The sequence below is a fragment of the Microcaecilia unicolor genome, chromosome 7 (assembly GCF_901765095.1).
Source record: "Microcaecilia unicolor chromosome 7, aMicUni1.1, whole genome shotgun sequence".
Lineage (NCBI taxonomy): Eukaryota > Metazoa > Chordata > Amphibia > Gymnophiona > Siphonopidae > Microcaecilia > Microcaecilia unicolor.
In genome coordinates, this window is record NC_044037.1 from 115,412,137 (window position 1) to 115,431,453 (window position 19,317).

At 42.9% G+C, this 19,317-nt stretch overlaps 1 protein-coding gene across 1 annotated transcript in view; it reads left to right on the plus strand.

Moving 5' to 3' along the window:
- Positions 1 to 19,317, plus strand: part of STK36 (serine/threonine kinase 36) — a 385,051-nt gene that overhangs the window by 281,905 nt on the left and 83,829 nt on the right. The window contains exons 17-18 of the mRNA XM_030208993.1: positions 1,974 to 2,078; positions 5,342 to 5,440. Coding sequence (XP_030064853.1) covers positions 1,974 to 2,078; positions 5,342 to 5,440 — 204 coding nt within the window. The remainder of the gene's footprint in view (positions 1 to 1,973; positions 2,079 to 5,341; positions 5,441 to 19,317) is intronic.

Sequence of the window (19,317 nt, forward strand, 5' to 3'; positions counted from 1 at the left end):
CCCAGATATGAGTATTTATTTTAAATACTTCTAACCCACTTATACTCTAAGTAGTTTCCATAAAAACATGCATATTAAAAATAACACAAACTATTTATCTTCCATCTACATACATAAACATCAAAGTGCTGCCATTGTAAACTCTCCATCAGTATATTGCCCGTCATAAAAAGGCTTGGAACAAAGAGCTGTATTTTGAGCTGTGTTTTTAAAATCTTAAATTGCTGAAAACAGGCACTTATACGTAGCTGGCCAGGTAAAGCATTTTGCTGCAATTGAATATACTGATGCTGTTGTAGCAGCATATAATGCACAGAGGGCATCAATTGTAAATGTAAACATTTAGTAAAATCAGATCTTAACAGCCTCCCAAGAGGACAAAGTGGTAACTGTTCCAAAGGGGCCTAGTGGTTAGGGTGGTGGACTTTGGTCCTGGGGAACTGAGTTTGATTCCCACTTCAGGCACAGGCAGCTCCTTGTGACTCTGGGCAAGTCACTTAACCCAAAGTACAAAAAGTGGGAGAGCGACCAAGGATATCAGAAACTGGACGATGTGCTTAAATCAAAACTTCTCTCGCAAGTCACTTAACCCTCCATTGCCCCAGGTACAAATAAGTACCTGTATACAATATGTAAGCCGCATTGAGCCTGCCATGAGTGGGAAAGCACGGGGTACAAATGTAACAAAAAAAAAAAATACCATGGCATTTTGGCATAAACCACCTGATGAATAGCAATCAAGACTTTATACTGCACTCTATATTTCACAGGCAACCAATAAAGTTGCCTCAACACTGGCTTAATATGATCAAATCTGGAAATTCCAGCAACCCACCTAGCAGTTGCATTCTGCAAAATTTGCAACACTTTAAGCCTATACTCTGCAACTCCCAAATAAAGAGAATTGCAATAATTTATCTTTGACAAGACCATAGCCTGAATCACACTGCTAAAACTAGCCAAACATAACATATGTTTCAATTGAAACAACAACTGCAATTGATGAAAGGCTGACTGAACCACATGTTCTTTTATCATAAGTTGAGCATCTAAAGTCACACCCAATAACTTTATCTCCTTCTGCACAGGCACATCAGTTTCACCCACACAAATTGTCTGGGGTCAACAATCATCCATCACCCTCCCCACATTAAGAATTTCTGTTTTATCTATATTCAAAGCATTTACAGATCTCACTCATGTAAGACGTCAGTTGCACAGACAGATCCTTGCCCCACGCTGTTGGGAAAAAATACTGGATGTCATCTGCATACAGCCGATACTCCACACTTAAGGATCCCAACTACCACACAAATCCAGGCTAAAGGCCTACCTGTTTGATGCTGCTTTTAATTCCTAATTTGTCACCTGCTCGTACCTTATCTTGTCTTCCTCTCTTCAATAGTCCCTTTTCCCTATGTATCCTATCTGTCTGGTCTACCCTTATCCCTTATTTGTCCTGTCTGTCCTGATTTAGATTGTAAGCTGTTTTGAGCAGGGACTGTCTTTTCTTCATGTTCAATTGTGAAGCGCTGCGTACGACTGGTAGCGCTGTAGAAATGATTTGTAGTAGTAGTAGTAAAGTGGCCATGTAGATGTTGAACAGGAAGGCAGGCAAGGCAGAACCTTGTGGCACCCCTCTTAATACAGAGATAGGTTTAGAAACCCTCCTCTGCTTTGAACATACGGAAGACCTGCTTGTCCTCGTAGAAAGTGAAGTTACTCACCTATAGCAGGTGTTCTCCGAAAACAGCAGGCCAAGTATTCTCACATACCCTCCCACCTCCCATGACTGAGGGACCTGCACTCGCGCGTTAGGCGTGAAGGCACCAGTGTATGTGCACCGGGCTCCATCGGATGACATCACCCAGATGTGAGAATACTTGACCTGCTGTCATCGGAGAACACCTGCTACAGGTGAGTAACTTTGCTTTACTCACACCCCTCTGCTTCTCTATTGTTATTACTTTCAGGTTGCACAGCATGTAGCAGAAAGACTGATGGCAGATAATGCAGATCAGGCTCAGACCTTCTTCTCCGCTCTTCAGCATCCAAAACTTGCCCTCAATACTCTCAAGGTAATGCCTTTTGTTTCTTTGTGGAAAACAACACAGGAGATCAGTATGATATATTAGAGCTTTATTAATAGTACCATATACCAAAAAATTGCCCGACACAGGCTATGTTTCGCCCAAAAGGGCTGCATCAGGGGCTAAAATAAGTAAGCATACAAAATAACAAGAAGGTTAATATATAAACCATAAGTAAAAACAATAATCCTATATAATTATATGCACCTCCAACGTTCTGAAGCCGAGAAAGTGAAGCCTTCAAGCCTTGAAGCATTGCTGCAACGTTCCGGAACTACGTGTCGTCAGTTGAGGAGATGGAGCCTTACAGAGCGCACGAATGCTTCAAGGCTTGAAGGCTTCACTTTCTCGGCTTCAGAACGTTGGAGGTGTGTTTTGTTATATAGGATGTACTCAGTGCTTCTCTGTAGCACATGGGGGGAATTTAATATTTGCTGATTAAAGTGGAGGAGTGGCTGGAGGGGGGCAAGGGAAAAAGGAGAATCGCTGGGTGGCTGGAGGGGGGCAGGGGACACAGGAGAATCGCTGGGTGGCTGGAGGGGGGCAGGGGAGATAGGACAATCGCTGGGTGGCTGGAGGGGGGCAGGGTACAGAGGAGACTCGCTGGGTGGCTGGAGGGGGAGCAGGGGACAGAGGAGACTCGGTGGGTGGCTGGAGGGGGAGCAGGGGAGAGAAGAGCATCAGTGGGTGGCTGGAGGGGGGCAAGGGAAAAAGTAGAATTGCCGGAGGGGGAGCAGGGGACAGAGGAGAATCACTGGGTGGCTGGAGGGGGGACAGAGGAGACACACTCGCACCCAGCAGTCTCACTCTGTCTCTGTCACACACTCGCACATTCACTCTCTCTCTCTCTCTCTTTCACACACAGTCAATCTCACACATACTCTCTCAAACATACACACTCCGAGGAAAACCTTGCTAGCGCCCGTTTCATTTGTGTCAGAAACAGGCCTGTTTTACTAGTTATTACATAATGCATAAAATATCATGTCATACACTTAAAACGTGCTTAAAAATATAAACATATATAGATAACAAAATAATATAAAAACAAATATAGACATATATAGCCCTTTTAATGATATATGGTTATAAATAGATATAATATCCATAATAATGAATATGAACAAATAAATAAAAACAAATAAAAATCAAAAACATAATTATCTGGAGAACCATAAACTAGTCATACCCACATCATAATATATCAACGGGCACGCTTAAACTAATATTCCACATTAGTAAAAATGTATGTATGTTTTATATAAAATATAATAAAAAATCTAAAACATAACAATATTATAGCACCTTATTGAAATAACTCAGCAGACATGAATATTTCTATATAAAATATAATATGTACCTGGAAAAATGACAAGATCATATCATAGTCCAAAGCATATTGTAAAATAATATATAACAAACATTAGATGATATTTAATATATAAAATATATATATATATCATAAAATGCAATGTAAAAATAATATTATAGATAGGACACATACCTAAGGTATAAACCGTGTGATGAAATACTTTTCCACCAATGAATGCTATCAAGGCAAAACAGAACATAAAAATGAAAAATAATGAAAGAGAAAACTAAAGAAAATATCAAAAGAATATATAAAAAGAAAAAAATATTATTTTTTATATTTTATATGTTTTATGTTTTAGATTTTTTATTATTAAACATACATACATTTTTACTAATGTGGAATATTAGTTTAAGCATGCCCGTTCGATATATTATGATGTGGGTATGACTAGTTTATGGTTCTCCAGATAATTATGTTTTTGATTTTTATTTGTTTTTATTTCTTTATTTGTTCATATTAATTATTATGGATATTATCATTATTTATAATCATATATCATTAAAATGGCTATATATATCTATATTTGTTTTTATATTATTTTGTTATCTATATATGTTTATATTTTTAAGCATATTTTAAGTGTATGACATGATATTTTATGCATGTAAAATAATAATTTGCTCCTCCAACTTTCCAATGTGTGTCACTGGGATTGTAACCACCTGCTGACGTCACTCCTCCAACGTTCTCCATCCCCCCTCCCTCCCAGTTCCATGGGACCCTGGAACTGGGAGGGAGGGACAGAGGGAGGGGGGACCCTGGAAATGGGAGGGAGGGAGGGGGACACGAACTCGGAGGGGGGAGGGAGGGAGGGGGGCCTGGAACTCGGAGGGAGGTGGAGGGGGCAGGGGAGAGATGCTGCACATGGATGGATGGGAGGGCAGGGCACAGAGGACGTTGCCTGCATATGGATGAATGCAAGGGAGAGAGCATAATGCAGGGGAGGGAGGGGACCCTGAAACTCGGAGGGAGGCAGGGAGGGGATTACCCTGGAACTCAGAAGCAGGGAGGGGCGACCCTGGAACTCGGAGGGAGGGAGGGGGACAACAACCCTGGAACTCGGAAGGAGGGGAGGACGACCCTGGAACTCAGAGGGCGGGAGGGAGGGGGGACCCTGGAACTGGGAGGGGGGGCCCTGGCACATTCTCTCATGCTCACACACATGCTCTCTCACAGACACACTCGCACCCAGTCTCACTCTCTCTCTGTCACACACACAGACTCGCATATTCACTCTCTCTCTCTCACACAGTCACCCTCACACACACTCTCTCAAACATACACACTCCGAGGAAAACCTTGCTAGCGCCCGTTTCATGTAACAATAAGTGATTACGTTCTAATCTATTACCACCAAGAACGATACATTGTAAGCTACATTGAGCCTGCAAAAAGGTGGGAAAATGTGGGATACAAATGCAATAAATAAATAATTAAATTTGTGTCAGAAACGGGCCTTTTTGTTACTAGTTATGTAATAATGATGTAATAATTATTGTTTTTACTTATGGTTTATATATTAACTTTCTTGTTATTTTGTAAGTTTGCTTATTTTAGCTCTTAACGCAGCCCTTTTAGGCGAAACACAGCCTGTGTCGGGCAATTGTTTGGTATATGGTACTATTCATAAAGCTCTAATATATCACACTGATCTGCTGTGTTGTTTTCCATGTTGGAGTTTGCAGATCATTTGCCTTGTTGTTTTTTGTTTCTTTGTGTTCTTCCTCTTCTTTTTCTTCTTTCTCTCTCATGTCACTTTTTCACTCTCCCTCTCTACTTATTCTTTTCCCTCATCACTAGACTAACACATTCAGAGTTCAACAAATACCTTTTGAACCTAGTACCTTAATCTTCTCTTTTCCCTCACCCTTGACAGGTTCTTTATTCCTGTTGCCATGTCAACTTGAAACTCTGTGGACTCCTGGAAAGGAATCCTCAGGTGATAAGCTCCATGATGCTGCTTCTTCAAGGCAAGGTAAGCATGAGAAGAAAAATCCCTAACACCTGACCTCCAGTATCACCTTTCTCCAAACTGCCCCCTCCTATCCCCTCCAAATTTCTGTTAGTAGTGACCCTGACGGCTCCTTCCACCATCAGCAGTAGGTTCTACAGAAACTGCTAGAAGTGTTAGATTGCTGCTTCCAGAATTTTGCTGGCCTAAATACAGACCTAGAAGATCTGTGTGGTAATTCAAGCTTTGATGAGAATCTCTAGTTAGTAATCCTACTAATCCATTATTCTTTTCCCTTGTCTTTTTCCTACTGTCCTCCTCTTCAGCTCAAAAGCCATCTGAGGGACTTAGTGATATGTTAGCAGAGAAAGAAACAAAAATGGACAAGTAAATAGGATTATGAACATTGGAAGAATAGTAGAGCAGTGGGCAGAGGACCAGGGAAGCGAAGCTTCAAAGGGACGTGGCCATGGGCAGGTCAGAAGTGTTCCCTTAAAATGTTCAGTTATAGTATTCAAGTGGGGAGATCCGCGCCCAACTTGCACTCCAGAATTTACACCTGGTTTCATTTGGTGTAACTCCTCGCACTGAAAGTTGAGCGTGGACTTGCTGCTGTGCACTGTTCTATAAAGGAGAAAAAGAAAGGGTATGGGACTTGATATACCGCCTTTATGTGTTTTTTTGCAAATACATTCAAAGTGTTTCACATAGTATGTACAGGTACTTATTTGTACCTGGGGCAATGGAGGGTTAAGTGACTTGCCCAGAGTCACAGTTTGCTGCAGTGAGAGTCAAACCCAGTTCCCCATAAAGGACATTGATCCCAGCTGTAACTTTAGCAACAATTGAAGCTCTCTCTCTGGTTTTTGATTCTGTTGAAGCTAAGTAGTTTCTTTGGCTGACATAATGTAGGCAATTAATAAGTTGGAATCCATGATTAGGGCTCCCTTTTCTTCTTTATGTACTTTCTCTGAAGATACTGCTCTGAAATTAACTAATGTGGTCGCTAACCTGGTTAATTTGGATAAACATGTGTCAGCCTTACCTTTGGTTTTATTAATTCAGGCAGTCACCACTGCATGTATTAAAGTGTCTCTCTCTCTCTCTCTCTCTCTCTCTCTCTCTCTCTCTCTCTCTCTCTCTCTCTATACAGATAGAAAAGTTTGAAAATAAGTTCAGAGTAAAGAATTTATGTATTTTGAAGTACCCCTATGCCCACTTACTATCTGCTGAGATTCTGTTTATGAAATATTTGAAAGAAATTCTTTGTCAAATGCAGATAGTCTTTATATTATTCCCCCAGGACAAGCAGGCCATCATATTTTCACAACTGGGTTACCTCTTATGGATTTATTTAGTAGATCTTTAGAGACAAAAGAAGTTCCACGGAATTGAAGATGAGCGGATGTGGCCCCTCTTCACATAAGTATTGCCATACTGGAGCAGACCAAAGATCCATCAAGCCCAGCATCCTGTTTCCGACAGTGGCCAATCCAGGTCACAAATGCCTGGAAAGATCCCCAAAAAGTACAAAACATTTTATACTGCTTATCCCAGAAATAATGGATTTTCCCCAAGTCCAATGTAATAATGGTCTATGAACTTTTCCTTTAGGAAGGCGTCCAAACCTTTTTTAAACTCTTCTAATCTAACCGCCTTTACCACATTCTCTGGCAACGAATTCCAGAGTTTAATTACACGTTGAGTGAAGAAACATTTTCTCCAATTTGTTTTAAATTTACTACTTTGTAGCTTCATCACATGCCCCCTAGTCCTAGTTTTTTTTGAAAGTGTAAACAGACGTTTCATAGTAACGGCAGAAAAAGACCTGCACGGTCCATCCAGTCTGCCCAACAAGATAAACTCTTATGTGCTACTTTTTGTGTATACCTTACCTTGATTTGCATCTGCCATTTTTAGGGCACAGACCGTAGAAGTTTGCCCACCACTAGCCCCGCCTCCCACCACCGGCTCTGACACCCAATCTCGGCTAAGCTTCTGAGGATCCATTCTTTCCAAACAGGATTCCTTTATGTTTATCCCACACATGTTTGAATTCCGTTACCCAGAGGCGTAGCCAGTTTCTGATCTCAGGGGGAGCAGACTTTTATAAAATAGGCGCCGGTTAGTGTCAGCTAGACAGCAGTGTCTGTGTTGTTGCTCAGGTGCTATGGTGGGCAATGATTAATACAGGCTGTCTCTGTTGCGTCCTGCCTACATGGAAACAGTAAGTTACATCAGGAGGCAGGACGCAGAGAAGGTCCCTAGACTGGCCAGAGCAAGCAACCTGTCTTCTTAACTACAAAGTAAAAATATTCAAGAATAGCACACATATTCCTTCCACTTCTAGACACCTTGTTTAAATCAGATGGGCTTTTGTTTGTGTGGTGACTGGCAAGGGGGTACTCCAGGACTGCCCTAGAACACAAAACTTACCACACCATAACAGCCCTAACCCACCTATCAGAAGAGAGTGCTATATATATTACACTGGACTGTGGAGCACCAATATACCTACTATTGGAAAACTGGAACAAACTGCACTGTTACACATTCCTACACAGACATTACATGCTAGCAGAATCCTTCACCTCAGTCACACATGCAGAACATGGACAGACCCTCATCTATATAAACATAAGATTAGCCATACTGGGTCAGACCAATGGTCCATCTAGCCCAGTATCCTGTTCCAACAGTGACCAACCCAGGTCACAAGCACCTAGCAGAAACCCAAATTGTGACAACATTCCATTCTACCAATCTAATACAGAATAGGGAGCCACAAAAAAAACCCCCACCAACAACAGAATTGAAATAGAGACCCCACACACACACATACACATACACACACACACACACACACACACACACACACACACACACACACACACACTCTCTGTCCAAGGAAGCCAGACTCTATAAACAGTGCAATACTAGTAGAAAAGAGACAGAAATGCATTTTCTCCTGTACATTTTACAAAGCAGGTACATCTCAGTCCTTACAAAGTATTAAATACAATTCTCTACCTTTGTTGTCTGGGAATTTGGCTGGTCCCAGTCTTTTGTTTCCATATTCCATGAGTCAGCCTTACAAATTGTTTTCCAGGCTGGCCTTTCCATTTCTTCTCTCACCTCTTGTCTTCTTCCTTTTCTTCTCTACATCTGTTTGGCACTGATCTTGCATTTTACAACCCCACTATCAAATAGCTGTGTATAGAGCTGCCACGTGATCCAGTTCCAGAAGAGAGATTTTTCAACCAGTCCTAGTGTGAACTCACATCCCAAATTCATATGGGATTTGCAGTCCCTGATTCTACCCATCAAAATCTGTGCTTCAGTACATCCAAAATGACTTAAGAAAATGCACTTGAATCCCCCTACTGTTGTTTGAACAATTTATTTTTTCATTTGCTTTGGTCCCGCTGTCTCTCTTCTGTTTTTCTCTGTTTCTTCTGCTATTACAGGGTCTTTTGCCCATCTGATTTCTTCTGTCTCCAAGTGCACCAACCTTCTTTCCTCTGCACCACTATTTGTCCTGTCCAGCATCTCCCTTCTGTGTCCCTTGTCCCTATCCTACCCTCAAGTTCAGCATCTGCCATTTCTGTGTCCCCATCTCCCCCCTTTTTCAGCACAAGCCTACCTGGTCTCCTCATCTCTCCCTTTTCTAGCATCTGCCATTCAGGTGTCCCCATCTCTCCCTTTTTCTAGCATTGCCCTGTGTCCCCATCTTCCCCCTTTTTTCCACCACTACCCCTGTGTTACCATCTTCTCCCTTTTCCAGCATTACCTCTTTATCCCCATCTCACCCCTTTTTCAACATTGTCCCCATATCTCCATTCCTCCTTCCAGTGGTGCCCCTCTGTGTCCCCTATCTTCCCCCCCCCCCTTTTTCAGTAGTGCCCCTGTGTCCCCATTTCTTAATTTTCCAGCACTGCCTCTTTGCGTTCCAATGTCCCTCTCCTCTCCCTGTCCAGTATTGACTCTGTGTCCTTTTCCCTCCCTGTCCAGCATTTACCCTTCTCTCTCCCCATGTTAACCTTCTTCCCCGTCTCTTTCAGCGCTCCCCATCCTCCTTGGGGCCACATATCTCCTTGGCCTGCTCCCACGGTCCATCCTCTGGCAGCTCCAAGGAGGTTTAATAGACAGGAGGCCAAGTGACATCAAAATGTTGAAACCAATTAGGCCAATCTCACTTTCCCCTTCCCCACGCAGCTGTCATTGCTGTACTCTCAAAACAAAGCAAGCAAACCTATGAGCTGCTGCATCCACATTGTCACTCTTTATTGTTTAAAAAAAAAATCCTTTATCCTCCACATTTTAAGACACTGTCTATCCTGCTGGATAGTGACGGCACGAGGAAAGCAAGTTTGGTCCAGTGAAGACTAACTCAAAATAACCTGTTTCTTAGCTGGGCCCTAGTATTACCATATTAAAAATGCAACCATACCATGCCTCTGTAGCTATGTTCCACTAATGTTAAATAGTTAACTGGATTTCTTGAAAGCATTATATAAACGTAGGATGCATGACTAGGGGCACAAGCATACACTTATTTATTTAATATCACAATTGCTCATGTAGAGCCACAAAACAACTTTTTAGGGCAGATAGTGTTCCTTTTATTATCGACCAGATAGAGATAAGAGTTTTCAGTTTTGGCATGATATAAGTCATCACAAGAACAAAATATAAGAAAACCAGTGGACTGAATTAGGGGCTTATAGCCCATTTATGTTTAAACAAAAGAGATCTGCATGAAACAAAATATTTATTTTGATTTTGATTTATAAAACTACTTGCCCCTGAAACACGTTCAAAGCAGAATAATCCCTTTGTGTTTCTAAAAGGTAAACGTCTACAAAACAGATGAAGATGTGATTCCATGTGCCCCAATGAAAGGGGAGTTTAATTCTACTTCCATTTAATTTCAGTACATTCCATCATCTTTATAACACCAGGCTTCCAAAGGCAGATTACAACTACAGTTAAGATGAACCCATCAGGAAACAGGATAGCCTCACTGAAATCTGGACATCTATATATAAGAACAGTGAAAAAAAATGAGCACAAACTATAGAGTATATAATTGCAGTTTCTACCAGCTACAATAATTTTTGAAGCTGTTTTAGTGATAGTCAATTGTTATTTCTTTTCTCCTCCACCTTTTAAGATGGAGCAACATTAAAGAATGACAAGGTGGATGCAGCACCTCATAAGTTTGCTTGTTTTGTTTTGAGTGGGGGAGGAGGGGGATGGGAAGTAGAAACAGATTCAAATTGGCTTCCTTACCCCTTGCTTACAGTGGACTAGATAGGTTCACTTCCACTCTAGTGTTGGACAGCGCTTTCTTCCTTCTCCATCCCCTCCTGAGTTTTGCATCTTTCTCCCTCTCTTCTGCCCGCTCTCCCTATCCGTGTGGTCTGGTCACTTTTACTGTCCGAAGTGCCTATCTCCCTCCAGCACTGGCGGCGATTCCCATAGTCAGCTTCTGACAGCGTGCGTCGTCGGGGCCTCTCCTCAGGCGCGTCCCCGCCTCTGCGGAAAACAGGAAGTTGCAGAGTAGGCGGGACGCGCCTGAGGAGAGGCCCTGACGACGCACGCTGTCAGAAGGCTGACTATGGGAATCGCCGCCGGTGCTGGAGGGAGAACGGTGCTTCGGACAATAAAAGTGACCAGACCACACGGATGAGGAGAGCAGGCAGAAGAGGCAGGAAAAGATTGGAGCCTCACTTGGGAGAGGGCAGAAAAAAATATTGGCAAGAGGCGCATAGGCGCCATTTTTTCTACAAACCTGTTTGGGGGAGCGGCCATTCCCCCTGCACTCTACCTAGCTACGCTACTGCCGTTACCGTTTTCATATCCACCACCTCCCGTGGGAGGGCATTCCAAGTATCCATCACTCTCTCCGTGAAAAAATACTTCCTCAGATTTTTCTTGAGTCTGCCCCCCTTCAAACTCATTTCATGTCCTCTAGTTCTACCACCTTCCCATCTCCGGAAAAGGTTCGTTTGCGGATTAATACCTTTCAAATATTTGAACGTCTGTATCATATCACCCCTGTTTCTCCTTTCCTCCAGGGTATACATGTTCAGATCAACAGAATTCAAAAATGCGTGGGATAAACATAAAGGGATCCTGTTCAGAAGAATGGATCCTCAGAAGCTTAGCGGAGATCGGGTGGCAGAGCCGGTGGTGGGAGGCGGGGCTAATGCTGGGCAGACTTCTACAGTCTGTGCCCTGAAAATGGCAGATGCAAATCAAGGTCAGGTATATACAAAAAGTAGCACATATGAGTTTATCTTGTTGGGCAGACTGGATGGACCATGCAAATCTTTCTCTGCCATCATCTACTATGCTACTTATTTTCGAAGGAGAAGGCCGGCCATCTTTCAGCACAAATCAGGAGATGGCCAGCCTTCTCCTAAACTCGGCCAAATCGGTAAAATCGAAAGCCGATTTTGCCCAGCTGCAACTGCTTTCCGTCGCAGGGCCGGCCAAAGTTCAAGGGGGCGTGTCGGCAGAGTACCAAAAGCGGGACAGGGGCGTGGTTACGAGATGGCCAGCTTCGGCCGATAATGGAAAAAAGAAGGCCGGCTCTGACGAGCACTTGGCCGGCTTTACTTGGTCCATTTATTTTTAGGACCAAGCCTCAAATAAGTGCCCCAACTGACCAGATGACCACCAGAGGGAATCGGGGATCACCTCCCCTTACTCCCCCAGTGGTCACCAACCCCCTCCCACCCAAAAAAAAAAAAAACTTTTTTGTGCCAGCCTCTATGCCAGCCCAAATGTCATACCCAGCTCCATCACAGCACTATGCAGGTTCCTGGAGCAGTTTTTAGTGGTTACTGCAGTGCACTCAGGCCCATCCCTCCCCTACCTATTACACTTGTGGTGTTAAATGGGATCCCTCCAAAACCCACCCGAAACCCACTGTACCCACATGTAGGTGCCCCCCTTTACCCTTTAAGGGCTATGGTAGTGGTGTAGAGTTGTGGGTAGTGGGTTTGGGGGTTTCTGGGGGGCTCAGCACACAAGGTAAGGGAGCTATGCACCTGGGAGCAATTTGTGAAGTCCATTGCAGTGCCCCCTAGGGTGCCCGTTTGGTGTCGTGGCATGTGAGGGGGACCAATGCACTATAAATACTGGCTCCTCCCACAACCAAATGGCTTGGATTTGGCCGGGTTTGAGATGGCCGCCATTAGTTTCCATTATTGGCAAAAACCAATGGCAGCCATCTCTAACGCCGGCAATCTCTAAGGCCGGCCCAAATGTTGAGATTTGGCCGGCCCTGACCGTATTATCAAAACGAAAGATGGCCGGCCATCTTGTTTCTATAATACGGTCAGGTTTGCCGCTTTATGGGGCTGGCCTTAGAGATGGCCGCCCATATAGATGGCCGGCCCCGTTCGATTTTATTTATTTATATTTATTTATAGCATTTATACCCCGCTCTTTCCCGCTTGATAGCAGCCTCACAAGTGCGGCTTACAAGCTATGGTGCAAGATACATAGAGATAACACAAAGTGTGGTACAAGATATGGTACAGAGTGTTACATAGATACACAATGTATGATACAAAGTATCAAGAGATGTTTAAGTTAAGCAAGTAGAACAAAGTGGGGAGATGTGGGGGAGAGGATTGTAATAGGGGTAGTGTTGGTGGTGTGGAGTTATGTTCGAGATTTAAGTTGGGTTGTTTGGGTATGCTTGTTTGAAGAGGTAAGTCTTCAGCAGCTTTCAGAAGGGTAGATGTTCATTGGTTGTTCGGATGTGTCGTGGTATTGCGTTCCAGAGTTGGCTACCTATAACGGAGAAGTTGGATGCATAGTAGGTTTTGTATTTGAGGCCTTTGCAGTTGGGAAGATGAAGATTGAGATATAGTGAGTGCATATATATTGAGTGCATATAGTGCACATATATATTGAGTGCATATATATTGAGTGCATATCGATGGCCGGCCCCGTTCGATTATGCCCCTCCATGTTACTATGTTAGTGTTTTGCTCCTGTTGGCACAAATGCTGTCACACAGATTTACACTTAATGCAAGGTAGGTGTAAATGTGTGTGCATGTGCAGTTATTTTATAAAGTATACATGTACATCACAAGTCCACCCAAACTATGTCCCCAGGAATGTCTCTGCCTAGTCTACTGTTGTTGGCACATATATATGTGCATGCATATATACCCACACAGTTTTATAAAAGCCATTTTCTATATGTGCAAGGGGTCAGCAGATGATCTGGGACAGCCTGCCACAGGGACTGATAGACAAGGCTGTTAACAACTTCCCAAAGCAACTGAAGGCTGGGGGTGGACATTTTGAGCATTCACAGTGATTGCAGAATTCTGACATACTGTTAATTGTATCGTTTGAATGATGTTGTTACTGTGTTTTAGCGCAAACATTTTTAATGCACAAAAATCGCTAAGTAGTAACACTAAAATGTCAGTAACATCAACATAGCTTAAGATAATTAAGTGTTGTTTAATAGTAATGTGTAAGTATGATGACATACTTTCTCACCCCCGCTGTCCAATGATTCATGCTGTCTTATGACCTCAATGTACTTATTTGCAGAGAATTCAACGACGTGTGATTTTTACATCTGGGGCAAAACGGTAATTGATTTTTAGATTGTAAGCTCTATTGAGCAGGGACTGTCTCTCTATGTCAGGTGTTCAGCGCTGTGTGCATCTGGTAGCGCTATACAAATGTTAATAATAATAATAATTTTTCTTCTGCATTACTTTTGCATTCAGAGAAATTGACAGTTGGATTAGAATGGTGGAAGAAGAATTGCAGCAAGCCACTATGTATGCGGATCAATTATGGGAGGAAAACAAGGCCCTCTAACAACAACTAGTAGAGATTAAGGACCAGTTGCAAAGTCAAGGTGAAGGAAGGAGAGAATATGAGGGCATGTTGCAGCACATGGAAGTGCAGAAATAGAGCTCAGGAAAACCCCTGAACAGCAGGCACAGGAGATAAGGCGACTGAGTGCCAAGTCCCTAGGAAAGGACCCTGCAGAGATAGGAATACAAGCAAGGCTGCAGGAGCTCCAGTCCTTGGAGATCTCCTTAAACTACAGAGAGGAGCAGCTGGAGAAGGAGAGAGAGTGGATACAGAGCCAGAATGTATATCTGAAGGCCCAATTAAAAGTCCTGTTGCAAGCCAGTGACTGTGAACAGGATGTCACAGAGTTGAGAAGCTGTCTGAAGTATAAGACAGAGGAGATTAATCAGCTGCAGCAGCTGGTAACCCTTGTGAAGTCCTCCACTGAGACACTGCAGAAGGAGGCAGAAAGGCTGCTGACTGAATTGAAGAAGGCTAAGGATCACACCCGAGTTGCAGAAGAGCAATGAAAGAATGTCTTGCATGAAGTCAACCGGTCATGTGAGCGGTGCAGGCAGCTAGAACTTGAGGCAGAAAAGCTATGCTGTAAGGAAGGCTAGCTTAAAGAAGAGTACCTTTTGCTGGTGGAGGAGAAAGCCAGTTGTGCAAGAGTGAAGGAAACAGTAACCTGCAGGTTGCAGGAACTGCAAGGACAGTTGGAGAGGAATGTCCTAGCTGACCAATTCAAAAAATGAAGAAAGGGCTGATCGAGGAGGTAGTCAAGAAAGTTTAGCTACTGGAAGCCATTGATGAAGAGCTGGCACAGCAGAACAAGTGGCCCAGGAGTTGAAGGACCAAGTTAACCTGCTGACAGCCCAGACTGAGAACTACCAGGCCAAAGCAGAGGCTGCAAAAACTGAAATGAAACAGCTGCAGTGAGAATTGGCAGCAACTGTGCCATGGTGGCAGCATATTGAGCTGCAGAGGCAGCTAACTGGAGTCCTACACAGCCAGGAGGAACTGCAAGCAAGGGCACAATGGTTAGAGGATCTGAATGCCATGCTCCAGAGTGAAGTACAAGAGTTGAGCCTCTTAGAGGAGGGGGCTGGGAGCGAGAGAGAGCCACCCAGCTAGAATGTATCAGGCTGGCAGAAGTAACTAGGCCGCTGACCCAGCAGCTGGTAGAAATGGAAGAAATGAGGTGAGCAGAGTCAATGTGCAAGAGGACCAAGAGAAATTGCAGTGCTAGAAATGCGAGTACAGGAGACAAGCCCAGCTGACCCAGATGGAAGTCTCCGGGGAAGAGGGGAACCTTAAAGAAGTTGGGATATATGGCTACCTAGCTCATTGAAGCTACTCAGACAAAGATCTGGCTAGAGAACCACCTAAAAGAAGCCAGGAGGAGGATGAATAAGAAATGACAGTGGTAAAGTGCTCTTGACTTGACTCAAACCAGGGAGATGTCTCTCCAAATGGAAGACTTACATAAGAATAACCATACTGGGTCAGACCAATGGTCCATCTAGCCCAGTATCCTGCTTCCAGCACTGGCCAATCCAGGTCACAAGTACCTGGTAGAAACCCAATTAGTAGCACCATTCCATGCTACCAATTCCAGGGAAAGCAGTAGCTTCCCTCATGTCCGCCTCAATAACAGACTATGGACTTTTCCTCCAGGAATTTGTCTAAACCTTTTTTAACCCTAGATATGCCAACCACTGTTACCACATTCTCCAGCAACGAGTTCCAGAGCTTAACTATTCTTTCAGTTAAAAAATATTTCCTCTTATTTGTTTTAAACAGGGCTTTTTTTGAGGGGGTACTTGGGGGAACTGAGTACCAGCACCTTTTCCATTGTCTGCTAAAATTGACCCATGGTCCCCAAGTTTTAATGAAAGAGTTCAGGCTCTACATACCAATTCTGCCTTGTCATGGATTCTGTGACTGGTTGCAGGGGGCCTGGCTATTATGGGGTGGGCCCCTCAGTGATCACCCCACCCCTGAAGGGTGGCCTGGCATTTGAGTACCGGCACCTTTTTCGCTAGAAAAACTACACTGGTTTTAAAAGTATTTTCATGCAATTTCATTGAGTGTCCGTCTTACGAAGAGACAGTGCAGAGGGTCCCATGGAATTAAACAGAGTCCTAGAGCGGCAGTCATATGGAGGTGTGGCACTAAAATATAAAGAAGATGGTCAAGACCAGATACAGATGGCAAGGAGCAGTCTCTTTGTGTCCAAGACCCAAATGGTTCAAGGCCATTGGTGTACTTAAGCTAGATGTGTAACGTCCAAAAGAAAACTTTGTAAATCAAGTTCCATATTTCTTATGGATATTCAAGTGTATATAAAATGTTAGTCCATGTGTATAAATACATATTTCAGCAATTGCTGTAATTTTGCAAATGAAACCTGTTTCCATAAATTGAGATTGATTCAGGATTTGGAGCATAAATGTGAATTTGGAACCATTTTTAATTTGCAATTGAATATGAATTTGGATTCAGTTTAAATTGCATTTGAGTTTCAAAATGTATTTAAATTTTGTGCCTTGGTTTTTATTTTATTTCACTTCACTGCTATAGCATAAATCAAATAATCAGTACCATTGAAAACAATATCAAGAAAGCAAAAATCTCAATATCAGACTATAGACTTTTCCTCCAGGAACTTGTCCAAACCTTTTTTAAACCCAGATATGCTAACCAGTTACCATGTCGTCCGTCAATGAGTTCCAGAGCTTAACTATTTTTTTGAGTGAAAAAATATTTCCTCCTGTTTGTTTTAAAAGTATTTCCATTTTATAGACCTCAATCGTATCCCCCCTCAGCTATCTCTTTTCCAAGCTGAAGAGCCCTAACCTATTTAGCCTTTCCTCATATGGGAGGAGTTCCATCTCCTTTATCATTTTGGTCACTCTTCTTTGAAACTTTATATCTTCTTTGAGATATGGCAACCAAATTGAATGCAGTACTCAAGGTGAAGTCGCACTATGGCGTGATACAGAGGTATTATAATATTCTTGGTTTTATGTTGCATCTCTTTCCTAATAATTCCTAGCATCCTCTTGCATTTTTGGCTTTGGCCACCGCTGCACACTGGGCAGAAGATTTCAGCATATTGTCAATAATGACACCTAGAATTTTTCCTTGAGTGCTGATTCCTAAGGTGGAACCTAGCAACTGGTGGCTATGATTCTGATCATTCTTCCCAATGTGCATCACTTTGCATTTGTCTACATTAAATTTCATCTGCCATTTAGATGCACAGTCTTCCAGTTTCCTAAGGTCTTCCTGCAATTTTTCACAATCTGCTTGTGTTTTGACAACTTTTGTGTCATCTGCAAATGTAATCACCTCATTTTGTTGATCCAATTTCCAAGTCATTTATAAATAAGTTAAATAGCACCAATCCCAGTACAGATCCCTGCAGCACCCCACTGTTCACCCTCTTCCATTGAGAAAAATGGCCATTTAACCCAACCCTCTTGTTTTCTGTCCAATAACCTATTCCTAATCCATAGAAGGACATTGCCTCTACTCAATCAGCTCACCATTATCCACATGTTTATTCATGCCTTCAAAGAAATTAAGCAAATTGGTGAGAGAAGACTTTCCTTGGCTGAGCCCATGCTGACTCTGTCCCATTAAAATCATGTTTGTCTATGTGTTCCATAATTTTGAGCTCCTTTTACAAAGCGGCAGTAAACCCAGCATGGCCTTATCGCTTGCTAAAAAGGAAGTACCACCGGGCTACCACAGCAGCCCAGCAGTACTTCCCACCCCCAGTGTACAGTCATATCTGGCACTACAAAAATATATTTATTTTTGTAGCACCAGTGTGTATCCTACAGTAATTGGACAGTGCTGTGCGCTGCTGGTTAGCACTGGGGCCCTTACTGCCACCTCAGTTGGTGGCAGTAAGGGCTCCTCCTCCCCCCCCCCCCCCCCCGAAATGGCTGCGCGGCAAGTGCTTCACTTGCCGCAAGGCCATTTCTTTAAAAAAAAAAGGCCTACCTTATACCCATGTAGTGGAAGTGAATTTTAAAGATTGTTTTTGAACTCTGCCTTGACCGACCAGTGCACTTGGGGTCTGTATTTTTGATTAGAAGTAATTCTGTTTAAAAATGATTGTGTAACTTTGTGTGAAAATAAGTTGGAATGTAGAAGATAAGAACAGCTCTAATTAATTTGGTGTGTGAAGGGAGTGGTGGAGCCTGTTTCGAGTTCAGACTGGCCACCTGGCCTGAGGAACATGTGACCACATTCCCACAGTATGGCTTGTTTACCTAAACAGAGAAATTCTCAAGCATTCTGTAATTTTCCTTAGCTTTGAACATGAGTTCTAAGCCTAAGAAAAAGGGGAGTTTCTGTCATTTAAATTGGGGAAGCTCACCTGTGGATGGACACACCGCGTAGAACCATATTTCCTGGTCAAAGAGAATCCTAGCTTTCGCTGTGAACGCCCCCCCCCCCCCCCCCAGCTGATGATAAGACCCTTCTTTTCCTGGTCTAGGAACTCCTAGCATTGCTTGGATGTAGGGACCAGTGATATAATGGTTGTTTATAGGTATTGTTTCTTTTCAGTTATATAGCTAATCATTGTATAGAATTTAGAACCTATAATAAAGGTCTCATTTACCTAATACGAATCCAAAAGAATCCACAATAATTACTGAGTAGTTTGTGTCAGTAAAGCAGGCTGTAAAACCAGGGCACTACAACCCACTGTGATAAAAGGGAGCCTCGGCGCACGTCAAAAACACACTCTGGTGCCAGTGCAAGCCCCCTTTTGCCGCAGCTTAGTAAAACGGGCCCTTTATTACTTATAATAATTTCAACTATTTTGCCCAGCACTGAAGTCAGGCTTACTGATCTGTAATTTCCCAGATCACCCCTGGAACTCTTTTTAAAAATTGGAGTTACATTGGCCACCCTCCAATCTTTAGATACTACGGACAATTTTAACTACAGGTTATAGATTACTAATAACAGATCAGCAACTTCATGATTCAGATATTTCAGTACCTGGGTTGTATACCATTCGATCCAGGTAATTTA